Genomic DNA, 21,686 nt, shown 5'->3' on the forward strand with positions numbered 1-21,686 from the left:
GACTGTGTTATACCTGGAGGGAACTTGCTGCTGTCGCTGCTACAGCACAGCCAATTTAGCTGGAGCACAGCTGCTAAGAGGCTCCCCGAGGTGTGTGTGTGTGTGTTTCAGGATTAGCCACAGCACCAATTAAAGCCTCACACTGGTTTTTAAAGGATAAATTATTAACAGCAGAAGTGACCTCTCCGGTGGCCTTTTTCCCCACTCTGCTATTCACTTGTGTGCCGATTCTTTTCTCCAACCTTTGTCAAACTTGTAGCCCTTTGATCTCTTCTTTCCTTGCCTGCTTTGTTTTCTCACCACCTTCTTTCAATTTACTGTTTACCATTTAATGGTACAATGCTTTAGACATGAGACAGTAAAAGATTCTCATGGCATAATAACAATAAATGAAAAGGTAGGAGTAAAGAAAAGCACAAGATTATTTATACCCCATTAGATCTGTGGTAAATTTGTTTGGATTCCAATGATAAGTTTGATTCTAAATAGAAACATATACAGATATCTCTAGACTGTAATAACTGTATCAATGAAAAAAAAATTACATTAAATTTCACCGTTTAATTTCGGTGTTAGCTTTGTAATTGCATCTTTAATTCCAATGGGAGAACAGAGTACTTGGCCTGAGGTGGGAAGGGCTCAAGCCTGGTTTATGCCTGACATGTTCACATGATCCGTGCAGCCAGATATTTAGCACCTAAACCCCTCCTTGCAGGCCGATTGCCTCAACTGCCCACCAAGGAAACATTTTTAACTACCCATACAGGTCAATGTTGAAATACACGGTAAACAAGTAACTACTCCTACAAGCAAGGAGAATTTAGTGATATCTTATGATTCAGATTGTAAACAATTCAAAAAAATAAATTGTCTCTCTATCTATCCAGCACCTAGCTTTGTAAATTATAATAACTTGCACAGAAGGTTGAAAAAATAACTGCTATTTTTAGCTGTTTTCAAACTGTGACTTTTAAAATCAATGTGTAGCCTGTGTGAATAGGTCATGCTTAATGTATATTTCAAACTTCTATCCTCCCTACATTCAAGTTCAATCAATGACTTAATATTTTGTGCATCTCTTTTATTTCATTTCAAACTTACACACTCATGCATGGAAAGGCTAATGAAATTATAAACATGAGGTGATAAAAGATAAATCCGCTCTCTTACCTTCCTCTGCTTTACCTTTTTCCTGAACATAATTTCCCTCTCAACTGTTTTGTATTACCGATGCCTCCAGGATACAGTTGGGTTTGGTTATTGCTGCCTGCTGCTGTTTTGTCCTTTATCTCTCTGTGTTCAATACAGCAAAAGCATGTTAGCCAGTAATGGATACTTTTAACCTTTTCCGGGTAATTTGATCAGACCCTTTAAATCAATCCAAGCATGCACAGTGTCTGGGTTATGATCAGTGAACATGTTGAGAGCTGCTCCTGCTACTTGGCTTTAGTTTTCAGTTGTGATTTTTTTTTTTTATGCAGAGCAGAGCATGCATGTCTATTGTGATGAAGTGTTTCGAAAATATTCAAAAATCTAAAATTGCTGTATGAAGTTACCAATGTGTGTCACGTACAGGTTTCCTGTTATAATAGTTTTTTCTTACAATGTTGGCTGCAGAACATATAGAACATTGAATCTGGGTACAAGTCTTATTTATAAAATTTATAGTGCTATTGTAGCCATCTATGGAATGGATTCCTTTTTGGCTTACAATATTTATCAAAATTTCCAGCTGAAATATAAGAAAAACATATAACATTGACTGAGATGTAACGTTGTTTGATAACCTTTACAGATTTTTCCTACAGATATCCTCAGGTCATCATCTGATCTCTGTGAATAGGCTTCGATTCTACTCAATATGCTCTTGCACTCTGATCTCTTCTTTCCTCGCTCTTTTCCACTTACCCTTGCTCCTTCAACCCCTCCCTTTTCTCCTTTCATTCCCTGAATATTTGGCCCCTCTCAGGTTTGATGAAGGAATTTAATTACAGCAGAGAGTAAGAGAGAGAAAAGGGAAGATAGTAAAGGAAGGAGGCAAAGAAATAAAGAATAGACAGTGACCCTTAGAGCAGAAAAGGTAAAGATAACAGTGTTTAAATCAGACCTGGTCAGTCTGAAAGAGAGAGACATATTGAGCTGAAATTAGTGAAGGTAGTATCGATTCTGTGCTGTATTGATGCTGCAAAGCTGGAACACATACTTTGAAAATATTGTTGAATCCCACAGAGCCTAGATTATTCCTGTGAGAAGGGTAATCTATGCAGCAAATCACACCTTAAAGTTTCACATTCTGTTTGCTATCATAAACAAGGTGATCTTTTACAAGCTTGTTTATGAGCCTTTTAGATGGACTTATTAACTGCATGTTGAGAAGGATACAGCAACCTTGAATCTGTGTACAGAAAGCTCAGTTGGCCCCTATTAGAGAGTGCCTACACACAAATCCTCCTGCTGATGAGCGATGAATGCATATGTGTAATTATTGAAATTCTAATCGTGAAATGTGATGTGATTTGCATAAGTATCAAGGGCTCAGATTAAGAGCCCACCAGAGTATTAAAGTCTGTTATGCACTTTGTACCTAAAAAGTACGAAATCTAAATTAATTAATTTTTTTATGCCTCTGATGCCTATGAAGATATTTTTTTGTTTGCGTCTTTAAATTCATAGTTACATCTAATTTAAATTAATATATATATATTTTTTAAATACAACCCTATAACTTATAGAGTTGTGTTGAATAAATATATTGATTTTACTGAAGAAAGTAAATATATTTTTAAATGAATTTAGATGAGTTAAAAGTATGCAAATACTCCTTGGAAAGAATTCTGCACCAATCTGCATAGTACGTTGCAGTCATGTGCCACGGAGCTCTGGTGTTGCCAGATCCTGGAAGCTGCACAACAGAGCTAAAAAAAAACAAAACAGATTGCATTAAAGATTCATCCCGAATCAAAAAAGAAGCAAAAGGAAAGTGATCATCATTCAAGCTTTAAAGCAATGGTGCCGACATAAGAAAGCAAATGGACCCAGAAGCCTTCTAGAGGTTGCAAATTTCCTTTCAACAGGCAAGTTTAAACTCTGCTACTGTTAACCATTTGCATTAAAAAACCTCTCAATTAGGTGATTAACAGTACAGAAAAAGAGCGTGTGGGCACAAATGTGCCCCTTCTGGTCAGGAGGAAAGTTGGAAACTTGTTGCTATCAACTTTAACCAACAATGTCCATCTAACTAATTCTAATTTATCCAACATCAAGTTAGTTTGAAACTGTATTCTATCACCAGTGAATGGAAATAAGAACAAGATTTGGATGTGCACAATGTGTCGAGTTGCAGGTATTGCACAAAACAGATATGATAGGAAACACACCAAAAATAATTTGCTTTATTTAGTGTACACCAATCAAAACATCAGTTTTCTTTATGCAGTCATAAAAATATAAAAGAAAAGCTCTTTGGTTTTTGAGTGTTTAGATCAGGGATGTCAAAGTGAAATACACAGAGGGCCAAAAAAACAAATTTGATACAAGCCGAGGGCCCGGACTGGTTAAATATTTATTAAAACATATTGAATGAACATAGCGTATTGAACCAAATCCTAACACATAGTTTAAAAAAATAATAATATTAATATCAATATTTTTAATAAACTTTTATTATATTAATGAACTTATTAAGATAAATACATAAATTAAAATGCATGCATTATGAATTATGTTTGGGTTGTTTTTGATTTCACAAAAAATACCAAAACAATCCAAACATGCAAAGCACAACAACGCACTAACACTACATTCCCCACCAAGGAAACAGAAACCTGCAAAGTCACAAGCGGCCGTGGCCTGTGGGCTGATTCTAATGGTAATTAAATGTCATCCAGGGGGCCAAGGATAAACAATTCGCGAGCCGGACGCATCCTTGACTTTGACATATGTGGTTTAGATGGTTGGTTAGTCCAAAATATTAGATCAATTAGTGGTGTAGTGCACGTTTATTTGACCTATTAATCTACTATGCGCTGCCCTGTGATGGACAACACAAAGACACCATCTTGCTGCCAGCATCTGTCCTGGAGATGGGTAACAGCCCCCCTGCAACCCTGATAGGACATGTCTTTACAGACAACGGATAAATGTTTTATTGTTTTACAAATGTCTAAAATGAACATATTTTTAAACATCAAATTGTGGTTATTTTTTATTGCATTTTGTGAAATGATGACCTTGCCGTCTACTTGGCTCATGCCAGCTTGAAACCTTAACAATTACCCAGGTTAACGTTTTTTATACTTTCCACATTCCTTTTTGTCTCCAGGTTTTGTCAAACACAGGATGCTTGTTGAAACGGATCAAGAAATATCTTTAAAATGCAACAAGGGCCATAGATTTTTATCTAAATATCTATATAGATATGCATCTATCTCTATCTATTTATCTAATCTAAATTTTCTGCTACACAAGTGGAGTAACCACATTTAGGTGCAGTGTTGTTTAGTGCCATCAGCCTTTTAACTGTTTTCAATGGAAGAATGAAACAGATACTACATCCAGGGTATGTTTTTTACCCCAGTGCACAATTCTAATGTTCCAGAAACCTTCATTTATGAAAACTAACACTTGCGAGGGACATACTTTTTTGATCCTCAACCAGCCAGAACAGAGGGGCACTTGATGTCAAATGACAGAACTGTTCACCAAAGAGACAGATGTGCAGTTTTTTATGTGCCACATATTCTACTGAGACCTCCTGCTCAGATTCCTGCAAATGTTTTCTTCAAATAATGCAATGTTTCGTCATGTTGATTGATTCCAAATCAAATAAAGCAATGTTTCGTCATGTTGATTGATTCCAAATCAAATAATGCAATGTTTCGTTATGTTGATTGATTTGTTAAGTGAAAATTCCATGGTAAATTATACTTGTTATATCAGCTCAAATAGTTAAAGGAGAAGGAGAATGTCCCAAAGGAAGAAAAAGGTGTATGGGATATTTACCGTATATATAGTGCGTCCACATATGACGGCTTTTTTTTTTTCCTTGATGTTGTTCCACATGTACAGTGGAATTACTCTAATTGATTCACTAATGAGAGCATTTTCCCACCTCCAGATAGAACCATTGACAAATGCAAACATGCCAGTTGCTATTGTTCAGTTTCTTATTACAAACCAGACATACACAAGTCAGGGCATTCACAGCATGGATACACACACTAAATCCTCTCTTTTTAGCTTCTCATTGTTGCCTTGGAAAAACATTATTCTGTCTATAGTCTCCATTCTTTCACCAGACGCTATATAAGCATTCTCTCTTTTCCTTTTGCCCTCTCATTCTCATGGTAATTTGACTGCCTGAAAGGACTGCTGGGGGATTGTTCCTTCACATTCAACAAAATACGGTAAAAAGTCATTCCTGGGATTAAAAAGAAAGAAAGCAAGAAAAAAAAAGCTCTGCGGTGGATTTCCAAGGCTCCGTTGTCATGCCTGCACTAGCCTGTCTTCTTCCCTCCCCCTGTTCAAATGCTAATGAGCCAAAGCTTGATTGTTTCCACATATTTTAATCTTCTGTATGAGTATGAGAAGAAAGGGAGGTGGGCAAGAGATGGGTAAAGAGGGAGGGTTTAGGCAGTGAAGAGATGAGAGTAAAACACATGATGGACAAGGAAAAGAGAAGAGGGCAGAGTTTCAGCAGGCAGAGGAAGGAAAGGTTGGGAAAGTTAAAGATGACGGATGAGGAAATGAGGGAGTAAAGCCAATTGTCTAGGTAAGAGACGTGAGAGGATAGAATCAATCTGTGGGATAGAAAAACCGGTTGCAGAGGCAGCACATCTTATAAGGAGAAATTCTCACCTTATTAGCTGTTACAAAGAATATGTATAAAAAGCCTCATTTGAAATTTAAAGAAGATCACTGCAGAAACGTGAATCATCTGTAGACTTTGCTTCTCTATATGTCTTCATTAGACCAATCGCAAGTCTGAAGCCAAATCCTCTGCTGCTGTTCAGGCCCAGACCTCTGGGTTGAGCACTATTTAGAGCCAATGAGAGGAGGAGTGAGAGAGACCTCCTTGAATAAACTCACATAACATTTACATAAATATACATAATAAAAGAGCTATTTGAATGCTCCCCCTCCCATCTGTGTATCTTGAAAGCTAGAGGTCATTCAATTTCCAAAGAAGAAAGTTGTTTTCTGATTATTTTAATCTTTTTTTTATTTTGAAAGATTCAGAAAGGTGGAGATTAAATTATCTGGGTGGGTTCTGAAAGTCAAATATGGTGGAATGTTTTTCCTGGATAGGACTCAGGAAGGAATTTATTTTTGAAAATTGTCCTGCAGAGCACACACCATGTTTTTTTTTTTTGTTATAAACAAAGCAAAAATCATATTTCTACAGCAACATTTAAGATTCTTTCCTTGTCGGTATGATAATGTGATTACTGTTTTTAAAATATCTTTATGTTTTTTTTTGTTTGTTTGTTTGTTCTTTGTTGGACCATTTAAAATGTGTGAGTTTTTTTTAACACTAAGTATTCCAGGTTGTGACTTTGTGACATTGGTCATTGCATTCAATTTGATTTCTGATTATTAAAGTTTTTAGGAGAGAATTTGGAAGTTCTGGCTGCTTATGATCAATTCATTTAAGTTAATTTCAGGTAAATAAATTTCAGTTATATATTTAAAGCCCCAGTGTCTAGGATTTTCACAGTGGCACACCATCTAGTGCTGAGCTAAATGAATTACAAACAACCTTGAAGCGATACCTACGACAGAATCCATGGCGGGTCATAGTTTTTATGATAGAGTGTCCCATCAGTTGATGAGGTACAGAATGAATTTATTGATGGCAATAATTGGCAAGAATGTCCTCCATTTAGTACCGTGTGCAGCTAACAGGTAGCAGTTTAATGTACTTTAGTATTCAGGCAAGACAGACAGTGGGATTACTGAAAAAGCGTTTCTTAAAAAAAATGGAGCCCCTAGGGCATCTGAAGCAGGAAACTCTGGAGAGAGGACACGTAGGTTAATGACCATGATAACCTGACAGAGGATGATGTAATGTGTAAGTCACTAACCTGGTTTAGAGTGCTGTCCATGCCCAGAGAATGAGGTTTATACCAGCTGGTCGGCTGGTATCAGCTGAGATAGATGCAGGAGTCTCAAAGCCAGGTCAGTCAAATACAAATCAGAACAGCAACAGGCAGGCTCAGAGGTTGAGAGGCAGAACAGGATAAGATAATCAGAAACATTAAGGTAAGCTAAAAACACACTCACCACAGGCTGGAGAGAACGAGCTGGCCCTGATGAATGGGAGCAAGCAGTTTAAATAGAGACAGGAGCAGGTGGATCAGATGAGCAGTAATGAGAAACCAGGCAGAATTAGACAGGTGAATTAAATGAATAATTTAGCTAGTCATCAGTGCCAAGATCATTACACTATTTGCAAAATCCACTAGAACTATAACCTGTTATAAAAACAATCGCCCATCTCGTAAAGAAATACCTGAAAGAGGATCTTAGGAAATACAACTGCTAGGAGGACAGAGTAGTTGCCTGACAACAATGAGCTGTTTTTTAACATAAGACAGAAATACACCTTAGTGTTATATTAAATTAACTTACCTGTCCAACAGAAAGTTTGCAGTTTCATCCTGGTTGGAACTTATTTTTCTTTTATTTGTGACTTCCTCTATCTTATTGCGCAGAATGTACGGATGGTCCACCATTTCAATCGAAATCCCCAAAGAAAAGGATCCAGCATTGTCCTTGATATGAAAAGCGTTGGCTGAAATGTTTGTCCAGATTCGTCAACTTTAAAAATGGGATCTTATTAGACTTGGAAAAAAGCATATTTATAAAAGCAATACTTGATTTTTGATCATTAAAAGCTAAATTATTTGCATATTTTCCCTTTCAATTCATGTGAGTAAAATTTGACGTATTTAGTTAGATTCTCAGGTCACTTTTGAAGAGAAAAAAAAAAATCTATAAATAATTTGTTGCATGTCAATTCCACTTGATCAGTTCAATTAAAAACAATTTTATGACGTTTATTTGCGATGGAGTACCGGTTCACAACAAGAAATACCCTTATTCAGTTCACTCTAATTAAGTAAAATATATATCATTCATCTAATATATAAAATATATTAGTTGCATGTAGTTCCTTTATATAAAGCAGCTCAGTTAGATTCTTCATTGTATAATATTGTTTTCCCTTCAATTTATTTGGTCTATTACAGCTTTCCTCATTTCATACTAAACTAAATAACTTGTGTCTTTTCCTTTTTTTGTTTTTTACATGTCCGTTCAACTATTTCATTTCAGCTTAAATTTATTAACTTCATTTCAGTTTTAGTACCTTCCATTTGTCTCTACATTATATTGCCAGCTTTAACCAGTGCTTATTTTACAAATTTATTTATATTTTCCCAACCAATTTTAATCAATCCCTGACCAATCTGTTCACTGAATTATTAGTAGCATAATCTGATTCACATTCTTTTGCAAATGCATGCAGTCCATGTTCTGTTACACTTAAGTGAACCATCCATTTACTTTGTTCATTAATAATGTGTTTATAGTTTGAAGGAAGAAGAATGCAATACAATCATGTCTACTTTCTTTCTTTCTCATGTCTACTTTTTTCTTTTCAGTCTATTATATTCAGGTCTTTTTAGAAAGGATGTAAAGTCTTAGGATAATGCCACTGTCATTGTCATACATAAAAAAAAATGTTAGTCTAAATGTGTTAAAATGTATAGAGCCTCATGTTCTGTGTTTGAAGCATGTTTTATGATTTTGATGTACTATGGTTAAAGGTTCAGAGATGTATGTAGGAGATCAACTGCTAAATTAATGTCTTTCAGCTTTATTTTCAAACAATAGTGAGTGAAGCATCTGGGCCCCGTAGTAAAAGTTGAATCAATAATTTTCCTGGAACCTTGCTGTAGCATTGGAGAAGGATATATAGCAAGTCAGAGCTGGCAGGCAACTTTATGTGGTGAATAGTGGTGATCATATCATCCAACCTCATTAAAACTAAAGGTCTTTACCTTATGTCATGAATTTATCTTTCATAATCCTTTAGATTTATTTATCACAGTATTTCAACACAATACAAATATTGTAAAGAGTTCCTTGATGGGAAATAAATATAAGCTAATTGTTTAAGCATGATGCACTGAAACACTTTTTGCCAGTAATCTATTGCATTTATATCTTGTTAATCAGTTCATTTAAACTTTGTTTATTTATATAGTGCCAATTCATAACATGTATCATCTCAAGACAAACTACAGAGACAACACAGTCTTATGCTTTTTATGCTTCTGAAAGTTTTTCAGAAGGGTTTTATAACATTCTTGTGAAGTTTTTAAGAAACTACAACTAGGTTGGTGAACACATGATGTGCCCTGATAAAAAAAAAAAAAAAGATAGAATTAGATGCAGGAAGTTAGAAATAGATGAAAAAATTATATGCCTTTTTTCAGAGGATGAAAAGATTGTTCACTTTCTAAATATACAGTATGGGTACAAACTGTAACCATACTCTATCATATTCAGTCTCCAGAGCCACTTTATATGCACCCGCACAAACGCACATAATTCCAAATAATGTTGCTCAAGTTGCCAAACATTTCCTCAAACACAAACCCTCACAAAACCCTAATCCCAGGAGCCATAAACTGACCAATTTAAGTTGATTTTAAGTTAAATAGCTTACCCATATTCTCGTACACAGCCTACACCTCGCCTCTTTCTGACCTTTACAACAGCACAGCCACAGGAATTCACCAAAAGTTCAACAACCCACACAGTCACCCTCCATCACCTCCTTATCTTCCACCGGGTCACTGAGCACCAAGTGCAAACTGGGTGTCCTCAGGGAATGTTTGTGCAACTTGTTTATGACATCCCAGGAGTGTGTTGATGCTGTTTCTGTCGATGTTAACAAGAGAGATAGAGAGGTAGAATGCTGGAACATGCCGTTCCGCTGGGGAACAGTGTAGTCGACCTGATCTTCTGTGGGGCAGTAGGGAAGGAGTCAGTCGGACAAAAAAGCTCAAAGAGAGATGAGGGCGAAGAGGATATCAGAGGAGTGAGAGCAAGAGTGAAGGTAACTGAAATATAAAGGTGAGGAGATAAACTGAAAGCAAGATAAAGGTAATGGAAAACAACAAACCTGCAGTAATAGTCCAAATCTATTTTGGATGTGAAGAGGTTTGCCCTCCGCAATGAGGTTTAACATAATAGAATTAAAGTCTTCTCCTCATAGAGAGAGAGAATTTACTCAGAAGATTAAATACAACTTTAAATTACCCATCAGGATTAGAACTTTAATTTGATTTTAACAATCTTCAAAATGATGCAGACACCCCTCTTACTACTGCTTTGATTATATTTAATAGGTCATAGAGTGTATATTTCACATAGCCCATGTTCTGCATTTTGATTAAAAAGCAACTTTTTCCATTTGCACTGACCTCATAGTCATGTCTGCTGATGAAATTTACAGACACCCTGATAAAACCTCATATCCGCTCATTTATATTTGAAAAACAGGAGTGTGCCTACAGGGTTTATAAGCCTTAAGTTTCCATCCACCAATCTTCTCTCACTTATTCCACCAGGGTCATGCTGGGGCCGGTGCCTATCTCTGGCAGTCTGTTGGCAAAAGACGGGGAACACTCTGGACTGACTACCAGTCTGCTACAGGGAAACACAGAGACACAAACTCACACCAAGGAAAAATTTAGAGATGCCAATTAACCTAAAAGTCATTTTTGGACTGTTTGGACTGTGTGAGGAAGCTGAAGTACCCAGAGAGAACCCATGCATGCACAGGGAGAACATGCAAACTCCACACAGAAAGACCCTGGACCGGGCATCAAGCCCAGAACCTTCAGTTCTACCAACTGCGCCACCATACATTTGGGTTGTAGATTTTATTCACTTCTGTTCAGATTATCGAGTGTCAATAAAAACTCAAACTTTATTTTATTTATACATCAAATTCAGTACGTTCCTTTATCAGAAGAATTGTGTCTTCAATTTGTATTTTTACATAACATTTGCAAAAGTTTTGAGGGTCGTCCGAAACTTCAAAGATTGAATTAAACTAGTTTTATTTTTATCTGAAAAAGCCTCTAAGGTCAATATTTGAATATTGGCAAATACACCTATTCACACCCATTAACCCTTTTTAGATTCTTTCACTATTGCAGCTACTTGCATTCTCATCTTCACACACCCTAACCCATTGATAGAATCAAATGCTACCAAGTGCCTTTAGAAGAACTTAATTTCTTTATTAAAAGTATAAAGTTGTGATAGGACAAAACATTAAACTGGGATACAGAGGTTAGTGTAAAGAAAGTGTAAAAGTGAAAATGTGAAATAAGTTGAGGAACTTGATTCACACATTTAGCAGGAGATGAAATTAAGTTAAAAAAGGTAACATAAAGCCGTGAAGAGAAAATAACCACAGAAATGTTTTTAAGAGGTATTTATCATTACTTTGCCACCTGTATCATGTAGCAGCATGGCCTTCATCTCTATCACCGCTGCAGAGAGTGAAACAGCTGCAGGTTTTCACCACAGTCTTCTTCTTCAAAAGATATCATACAGAATGAAATTCTATATTCAACACTGTCTGGTATTTTTGTATTAAAAATTTCATTTGTGTGGTAAGAATTCAGCAAAATCTTCTGAAACAAGCTTAGGAAAATCTATTAGGTACGTATTCATCTAACCCAGGACCAGCTTTGTTAGATGCTTTGATTATGTTATGTATAAAACATTAAGAGCTTTAACAAATGAGTGAAATATGAATAAAAAAATTGCCTTTTTACTCAAATTTGACCTCATGTAAGTATATAACATGATCCTACATGCATACACACCCTCAATTTTAAATGTAGTAAAACATAATCAGACTGATATATCTGTATTCCTCTGGTATTGATGTGTTGGTTTTCTTTTGAGTCTCTATACTTTCCTGTTGTTTATTTGCTCTGTCTTTTCCTGCTGTATTTTGGTAATTACTTTTTTCTTTGTTAGTTTTAATAAGATCTTGCTGTGTAAACTGATTCATTTAAGCTTATTTACTTATTTCTTTTGTTCTCTTCCCTGTGTGTTGTGATTTTAATCCTTAGGTCAGCGTTTGCCTTTTTCTCCTTGGTTAAGTGTTTCACTGTGACTTGGTTCAGCTTCCTTTGTGTTTATCAGTATTCATCTCTTAGTTAACTGTCTTTTCCTGTGATTTGGCTGCTCCCCTTTATAACCTGGTTAACTTACCTGAATTAAACATAATTTTCCACTGAATCCCTCTGTTACTACCCCTTGCATGCCTGTTTTTCTGGCTGTCTTCCATCTACTGTTCTCTGCTTTTTTTTTTGGCTTGTTTTTCAAAATCTATTATTAAATCTTTGTGATGCAAATCCTACATTCTTGTCACCACTTGGTTCCTTCTCCAAATCCACACCGCAGGACAAATACAATCACTATATGAACAGGTTAAATCCCAGCCAATAAGGAAATGTGCGATTAATTGTATTCCATTGTTTATTACTCCCATCTTACTCTTAATACCGTACTTGTTTTTTCACACATTTGCTTATTAAATTATCTATTTAAGCCAAGAATGTTATGTCTTATACCTTCCTGTTTAATTAACCGAATCATAATTTCCTACATAGTTCACTTTTGGCACCTGGAACTTGTTTTTAACTATTAATACTCTACTACATAGATGCAGACACTCCCTGGCATTTACACATATTTATTCTTAATCTTTTCACATTTTGTTTACATTTATGCTTATTTTTTTTATCATTTCGACCATATTATTTCTCAGTCCTGGAAAAAATGAGATTTTGTTGCTGTGCTGAGATCAACAGTGTAGGATCTGTGGACACAAACTATTATTCATACACTGCTGGTTAATCTAGCCTTCATTGGAGAACAGCAACATGGAAGCCATTGTTCAATGAAAGCCATTTAAAATCCAGCAAACGTGAACTTTTCAGCAGTGCAAAAACACGAAACCTACAGCCAGAGTTATGATAGCTTAACTTACATCAAAGCATATTAGTGTGTTAGATTGGCCCAGTAGAAACAAAGACCCAAATCTATAAGATAATCTATAAGAGACAACTTAACAGTGGATGTTAACAGACTCTGTCGATCCAGTCAGTCTGTGGTGGAGCTATTTTGTAAATAAGACTGACAAAAATGTCAGTAATTAAATGATGAAAGTTTGTAATAACCCCAAATGACCTAGAGTTGTAACAGCAGTTCTTCAAAGTGTTGACTTATTGCAGCTGAATACAAATGTACACACACTATGCAAACTATTACCTAGAAGAATAGCATGATTTATTATTCCTCCTTTATAATTGTGCACTTCTTTGTGTTGGTCTATCAAATGAAATCCCAATGAATGTACTCAGGCATGTGGCTGTAATTTGAGAATTTAAAGAAGTTTAAGACATTAGTATTTTTGCAAAGCACCGTATGTCTTTATTAGATCATTTTTTCTTTATAATATTATAGCGTATAACAACTTGACACAGCTGCTTGAACTTTTTCTTTATGAAATCCTGGAGAAGAACAGTTTCTTTCTCCTCAAGGTTTCTGACAAGCAATAGCCCAAGCTTATTTGTGCTGCATGTATTTGTAATCTATGCCTTGTTTTTTTTATGCTGCTGTTTTCATAAGCTCATCCTTAAACCCTTCCGCTGCTGTGCTTAAAGGCACAGCGAGTTAGAGTGAATCTCAGAGCTGGACCCAAAAATAGCCTGCATTCTTTCCTCTGTGTTTCAGGAAGCATCAGAAGAGACCGGAACAACCCCCCCCACCCACCCACCCTCTTCCCTCCCATATTCCCATGCTATTTCTTTGTCTTATCAAGCCTGTTTTTTTTCCATTATATTGCTCCAGTTATATGCTCATCAATGGCCATTTATGTTTGTCAAATGCATTAGCGACAGTGTGGGCCTGTGCATCACCTTTAGCAGTATCTCTGCTACCACATTACCGACATCCCTGTCCAGTTACTAAACCTTATGAATGATGACAAAATCTTTACATTTTTATTTATTTATCTTTGAATTGTTTGCATGGGGTTTAGGCCTACAGTTATCTGTTGATAGTAACCTGTCCTTAGGAATGTTGCAAGTGTTTGAGATAATCAAATTAATCTTTTCCTGGCTGTGATGTTAGATGTTATCTCACCTGTCATAGTAGTACATATGCAGCCACATTGTTGGTCAATATTTCCATCAGCATCTGATCACACGTACTGTTTAATTTTTTATTTTATTTTTTTTTGCTTTATGGAAAAACAGAATTAGGAGTTGTTTTTTTTATGAGATATTAATGCCTGAAAAAATCTATTAAATTAGAGGGATATTACAAAGAAAATGAATGTCTTTTAGGTTCTGTCTGGCTTCCTAATATCTTACTCCTTAAACAGCATCCATTGGCCAATAGAGCAACCCAATCTGACCAATACCATTAACCACCTGAAACAGAAACTTACATCATTCTATAAAATTTACATAACCTTCCTTTCTCATAGTACGACAGTTACCGAAGAAATCTTTCCTGTTTAAGATCATATGAGATTGCCAACATTATTTCTAAATGACAGATTGAGAAAAGGACTGGGCTGCTCAGTGATTCAGTGGATAGCACTGCTGCCTTGCAGCAAGAAGGTTCTGGGGTTTGATTCCCGGCCTGCCCTGGGTCTTTCTGCATGGAGTTTGCATGTTCTCCCTGAGCATGCGTGGGTTCTCTCCGGGTACTCTGACTTCCTCCCACAGTCCAAAAACACAGACTGTTAGATTAATTGGCTTCTCTGAAGTCCCCTTAGGTGTGAGTGTATGCATGAATGGTCTCTGTGTTGCCTTGCAATGGACTGGCAACCTGTCCAAGGTGTGCCCGTAGACAGCTTGGACACCTTAATCCCACTTGGGATTAAGAGTGTTTGAACATGGTTGGATGAGAAAAGGGATTTTTTTCAATGAATTTTTATTTCTAAGAATTTCAGTTAGAATTTTGAATACGTCCAAAGTACTATATAAGTACAAATAAAGCTCAGATGATAGTGTATAGTTTCTGATACATTCGTTCACCAGATCTGAGGAATGGAAATGGAAGGAAAATTTTGGAAGTGTTTTATCGCAACCGTTGAAACAAATGTGAAGAAACCATGCAAGATATCAAGAAGTCACTATGGACCTCAAAATAGTCAGGTTCGTCTTGGGTCCAGTTTCCTGAAGGTGCAAAAAAAAAAAAAAAAAAAAAAAAAAAAAAGGTGCAAAAAAAACTAACAACCTTAAAAATAGAAAATACTTTCAGACGAGAACAACAGAATTATAATACATATAAAACACAGTCAACTCTCTTAGAAAACAAAAAACCTGAAACACTTGTTGAATAAGATAAAGATGTTAAAAATCCTTGGAAAAAACAAAATAAAATGTAGCATATTGTATTTGCATAAAGTGCAGCTTGTGATGGAACAGTATAAACAGTATGAAATCGTGTCCTTGTTTATTTGATTATGAGTTGGGATTTTTATGTATGAATGTAATCTTGCTTACGTTATTGAGGAGGGTTTGTGTGTGAAGTCTAATGGGAGGTTTTTAAGTTTATTTTTTTATTGTTTAATTTTTTGTGTACACTTTTTTCTTATGGAAGTGGAAACAAGAATGATTTGTCCAGTCCAGATCTGGTAGATGGGATCCCACATGATCTAACATTTTTAATGTTTCATTCCCCCCATTTCTCTGTCCTTCCGTCCATCCACCTTGTAATAAATCAAATAAACATGATTATGAATGCATCATATTATGAAGCACACAAAACTTTTCTGTCTCTTGTTTTGCTTGAAAACATAATTTCAGTATTATACAGATCTCGCTGAATGAAAAAGGTCAGATTTCTGCTCACCATGGACTCAGCAGTGTGCTCATATATGAAGCAGTAGTCATGTTAATTTTTCATAGCTCAGTAATGCATAAAATCCAGTAACTGTTTGCTTTGTGTGATGGTTTGTGTCGCTGCCTTTGAGCCCTTTTCCCACTGCGAGAGCTGCTTCTCTGTACTAAGTGTGTCAACAGCACCAGCTGAGAGGCAGCCTTCAGTCCACATGCACAAGTGAAGGCTAATCCTTTAAAAAATGGAGTGGGGAGACTAAGAGAAGGAGCAGAAGGAAACGAAAGTAGGCATAAAGACAGTTTGAGGGAGCAGATCAGCATAGGTGAAAGGATCGAGCAATCAGGCGATGGTGTGGTCATCATTAACGGTGTGTAACAAAGGAAAAAAGATAGGAGAAAGGGAGGTTATGAAAGAGCAAGAGATTTTAATTTTTTAATGGATCTCCCATATCCCAACCTCTTAAAGCACTGCACATACCGCTCACTATCAGCCCAACCACAACAGCTGCACACATTTGCTGAGAGAGGTTCCCTGGGAAAGGCCTTTGATCAAGTGTGTCTGTGTGTGTGTTGGGGGGGTTGCTATGTGAGGCCAGAAGAAACAGAGAGAGATTTATACATTCATGCAAGCCTGTATAACTGTGTGCAGAAGTGCAAAATATGTGTTTTCTGCCCCAGATCACATTGGAATGCAGAGAACGTGCAAAGCTAAGGTCAGCTGCGTAAGTCTCTAAAGAAAATGCACGAGTGTGCTGATATAGTTTCTGTATAAAACATTCCATAAACATGCATTGGTGCGATCTGTCAAAGGCAGCTGGGCAACATTTCCTCTGCCAAACTGTGTCGGCTGAGTCAGACCTTGAAGCTGTGAGGACTTAATCATCACTATTACAAAAATGCCAACATGGATAGTAAAGAATTTTGGAGCTTATTAATCTTCAATTGAGGTAGTTTTTTTACACAGCATAGTGGGTGTTCTTGTATTTCTTGTGTTTTCAAGCATTGCTTAAGTGAACAGGTTTACAATATTCTTACTTAATTGACAAACAGTGCTCTTTACTGTAAATCAGTTTTCTTTTAGTGCAGCAGGTTTGTCCTACATGTGACATGAACTCTGTCAATGCGGTTCCTCTGAGCTTCCAACATGTCTGTGTGTCTCTGAGTGTATGATGGGTGGTAAGTGTCACATATGGAACACACAGGTAATGGATTAATATCAGAGTTGGCTCAGGCTTCACGTTGCTCTGCCGCACATTCTCCTACATTTCTGAGAGCACATGGACATATAGTTTTTTTGTGCTGCATATAAGCACATATATTTTTTGTTTGTTTGTTTCTCACCCTTTCCTCTGCTTACATCCATTGGTTTCCTTCCTATGAGTTTGCTCCAGCCATGTTTACCATGTGGGACTGATGCTGAGGCCGCTAGATCTCTGTGTTGAGAGGGCGTAGCTTCACTCTAAGATCAAGAGAAAGTCTTCCCAACACTGTTGTCATGTTTACTTTCTAGAGACTTCATTTAATACTTTGCCTTGGGCCAAAGAAGGGGTGGATGTTTCATCAGTGCCAGACACTCATTAATCCCCACACTTGCTTTCCTCTCTGCCAGATTGGGTCATCTCATTGAGCCATTTAGCCAGTACTGAGTTGTGTAATTTGAAGGGGGAGGCCAATATGAGATCTTTTAGAAAGTTAAAGAGTGATATAGTGCTTGGGCCCAGAATTAGACATTGCATGGTCTATTTTCATTCTCTATAGCTATCGGATATGAGCAATACATTTGTGAATATATCAAGGTACTGAATTTAATTACAGTTGAAATGTAGAAGTAGAAAATAGCAGAGGATGACAGCATTTTTGTTTCTTTAACTTCTTTTGTTGACACATTTTTGCATATTTACTTATTGAATAGTTGTATTTTAGAAATACTAACCATGTCTAAATGCAATGTTTATGAGTGTAACAGAGTTACAAATATCCAATCTACATTTGTGACTTGAAATAGAAAGGTCACAAGTTTGCAATGTTGAAGGTTGTGCCTGCAAGATATTATGTATTAGACAGGCTATAAATACTTTTGCAAAGGATTGTAAAAAAAAGTTGTTGTTGTTATTCATGCAATTGTCTGTGGTAAAACTTGGTGCCATCAAGCCCTGCTGATCTACTCGCCTCATATCCTGCTTCCTTAATTTGATGTGCTTCCTGCTGAATCAAGCAAATGGAGTGGCACAGGAAATGATAACTAAGCAGGATGAGTTTGGTGGATCGAGGATGGTTGATTAGGTAGAAATGGGGCACAAACTTAAAACCTATATGATCTGTGTGCACATTTGACAGTGCATCAAAATTAAATTAGCAAGGAATGCAGAGGTACCTGTCTCATTAATTTTTCTCTCTGTCTTTGCAGCAGTCCTATGCTCCTCCTCCTCAGCCGATGGCTCCACCCAGTCCGGGCACAACAGGAGGAGGTGGTGGTCATGGAGGAGGGCTAATGGAGCAACTTAGTAAGACCAACCTGTACATCAGGGGTCTACCACCAGCCACCACAGACCAGGACCTTATCAAACTCTGTCAGCCGTAAGTTTGAACCTTTCACATTCTCTTTTGACTTTGTCCAATCCTCAGTTCACTTTATAAATAATCAGCTCAGTTACTTATGGTTTAATTAGTGTTGCAATGGTAGCATTTAATGAGCACCAACAGCCTGCTCTTGACCTATGGGTTCCTTCTTGGGGGAAAAAAAACAGCCTACAAGGGCATAACCCTTCCTTTCTTTCTGCATTTTGTGACAAACTCAGATCAAGAGCATAAAAACCTTTTTCTTATTTTCAAATAAAAAATGTAAACCAATCATATTTACGAAGACGTTTAGACTACGGATGCACTAATATGAAAATCTTGGCTGATAAAAATTTCTGTTCATACCAAATAATAGCCTGGTCTGCCACACTTACTTAATATGCCGTATTTGGCCTGGGAAGGAGGTGGTACAGCCCGATTTCAAAGGTTCTTACAGCTGCCAGATGTTGAAATTTTAAAGATATATCTCTTTCTTTTGAGAAATATTAAAGGGCATTACTCCGTTGCAGCCACCATCTTGGCTGTTAGTGTATACATAAAAGCTCTGTTGAATTGTGAACAAATGCACAGATGTCCACTCCTGCCTCTCATAATGTAACTGGTCCAGTCTGTTCTTAATTGCTAATCTGAGCCTAAGTCAGTCTGGCTGGTCAGACTAGCCAAAAGCAAACAGGGCAGAAGCATCAAGGTAGGAAATATTTAAATAAATAAATAAAGGTAAGTCATTGCCTAAAACCTTTTAATTGGAATGAATGCAAGATAAATGCACAATAATGTTACTTTTCAGTAAAAGCATTGTTGATGAGATCCACGTTTAACCTGATCTTGAGTCTGAATTCTTGCAGCTGTGACAAAACACAGCTCCCATGCTCTGTTTATTTCAATCAAGCAATCTATTTATAATGTTGTTTTTATTTAGACCGAAAAGCTAACAAAGCATCGCTATCACTGGTATTAGTGTTAATAAGGATGTGTATTTATGCATCAATCACCTTCACAGCAACAGCTAAATGTCTATACAGTTTAACAATATAAACACCAATAATAAAATATATTCTGGTGCTTTTCCCATTTTTTCTCTCTTAGAATCAGATATGTTTCTTGTCTCCATTACTTAGGTTTGTTTATCAGTTATGCATGTCGGACCGATACTGACATGTTTAAAAAAGGCCATACTTGCTGATACTGATGTATTATCATCTCCATCATCTTCAACATTTTTTTAAGGGCACAACTACTACTTTTTCATCAACAGCATTAGTTAAAAAAAAAATAATACATCACATTATTTCTTTGCGGTGCAAAAGAAAAGTACTGCTCTTATTGAAAAATCCATTTGACATATTTGATTTTGATTTGATTTTTGATATAAATAACTGTTTCATACATTTTGACAGGTCTAAAATATATAATGATGTACCTCTGGTTATGATTCCAAACTCATCAGGGACACAAATGGATTTTGCACTAACAGAAATAGTAGGTTAAATGCATGAGACAAAGAGCTCAGGCTTTGCCAGTATATAGTAGCACTACGATACATTTCTAATGTTGAAGTGGACCAAAGAAGAAACAACGCTGAACATTGGTTGAGCTTTTGAGATTTGGTGCAGAAGCAAAGAGGGTCAGAAGTTGGAGGTTAAACTCGTAGTTACCGTCTTTACTGTAGGTGGAATCAACATGGAAGCACATTTCATAACTGAATTTATCTGACAGAATATTACAGTTTGTGTATAGTTACGATTCCCTTGCAGTTCTTTTGAAACTAGTTTAAACGTAAAAATATACATTAATCGACATAGGTACAGTATCTTTTTGTCCTCTGCTAAATCAGTTAACTTTGACCATAGACACAACAGCCATGGTGGGATTATTGTCTCTCAAGCCTTTTTATGATTATCAAATGTAAATAAGAATGAAAAAACATGGCTTGCCTATGCCACTAGGGCATCATCTTCTGGTGGTAAAGATTTTACAGATGCATTTAAGTCTCTCAGTTTAAGAAATCTTGTCATCTAAAATGCTCTACCTTCAGACTTCAAAGCACTTTACACTGTATTCTGTTATTCACCAATTCACAGACATTTAGTCTTATATTGATTACACTTTCTGCCACTACTGAGGAAAAATCCCATTTCCATAATTCTCCCACCACTGTTTGTAGAGGGGATGGAGTATTTAGAGTTTGTGTTGTTGTAACTGTAAAGACTTAGGTGGTAAAGGGATGTTTCTAAATTGGTCATACAAGTATTTATATACAAAGTACTATCAATCATGATAGATAACTATATTTGACTCACCTCCAATGGCACTACAAAGCATACTTTACAGAATAAGTCTTAAAACTGAAAGAAGAAATTAAAAGTATGCTACAGAAGTACATTTGTTTCAAAAAGTTACTCAAGTAAATCTAACAAGTTAGGCTCTCTTACTGCTCCCGTGTGTGTCAGCTGCAGTTCAAGTCAGCTGTATGTCAGTATAGCCCTGCAGGCATTCTGGGGAAATTGAGTGAAAAATAGGGGCCAATAAAAGCTTCATTAGGGGCCAAGTCAGCTTGCATAGTGGCCAGTAACATTTAGAAAAGGTCAGAGTGGCAGACTGGGGGCCACTGGGCAGCATTGAAAGCAATGCAGGTCTAATACAGTCTGAGGAAATAGATACACTAGCAGTTTCCTGTCCCTCAGTGACGTTACATGTTAAATATGTTAAGTCATATTCGTATACCAATACTTTACAAATACAAATTTGTGTATATGAATTCCCTCTTTGGTCTTATTGTCACCCTCATCCTTATTGTTATCAAGCTCCAATTGTTTGTGGTTACATCTGCCAATTCCATCTTTCTTTCCCAGTTTGCCTTCTTCCCTTGCTCCCTCCCTCTGTCTCTGTGCCAGTTCTCAGAGTGTCAGTGAAAAGTGCTGTTGTCAGCTGACATTTCCAATCACTCCCCCAGTCGCAAAACTATGGACACACTTTTAACGTCTGGGGACAGAGCAGAACGTGAGCTGAATCTGAAGCAAGGCACAAGGGCAATTTCCCTCACACTCTCCAGCTTTAACTCACAGTTATCTATCTATCTATCTATCTATCTATCTATCTATCTATCTATCTATCTATCTATCTATCTATCTATCTATCTATCTATCTATCTGT

General features: G+C 36.6%; 1 protein-coding gene across 2 annotated transcripts in view; it reads left to right on the forward strand.

Moving 5' to 3' along the window:
• The window catches only part of LOC107094116 (RNA-binding motif, single-stranded-interacting protein 3-like), a 164,742-nt gene that overhangs the window by 33,509 nt on the left and 109,547 nt on the right, over window positions 1–21,686 (forward strand). For both annotated transcript variants that reach the window (XM_015389536.1, XM_015389537.1), the window contains exon 2: window positions 18,361–18,530. In XM_015389536.1, coding sequence (XP_015245022.1) covers window positions 18,361–18,530 — 170 coding nt within the window. The remainder of the gene's footprint in view (window positions 1–18,360; window positions 18,531–21,686) is intronic.

Source organism: Cyprinodon variegatus, unplaced genomic scaffold (assembly GCF_000732505.1).
Source record: "Cyprinodon variegatus isolate N-32 unplaced genomic scaffold, C_variegatus-1.0 Scaffold464, whole genome shotgun sequence".
Lineage (NCBI taxonomy): Eukaryota > Metazoa > Chordata > Actinopteri > Cyprinodontiformes > Cyprinodontidae > Cyprinodon > Cyprinodon variegatus.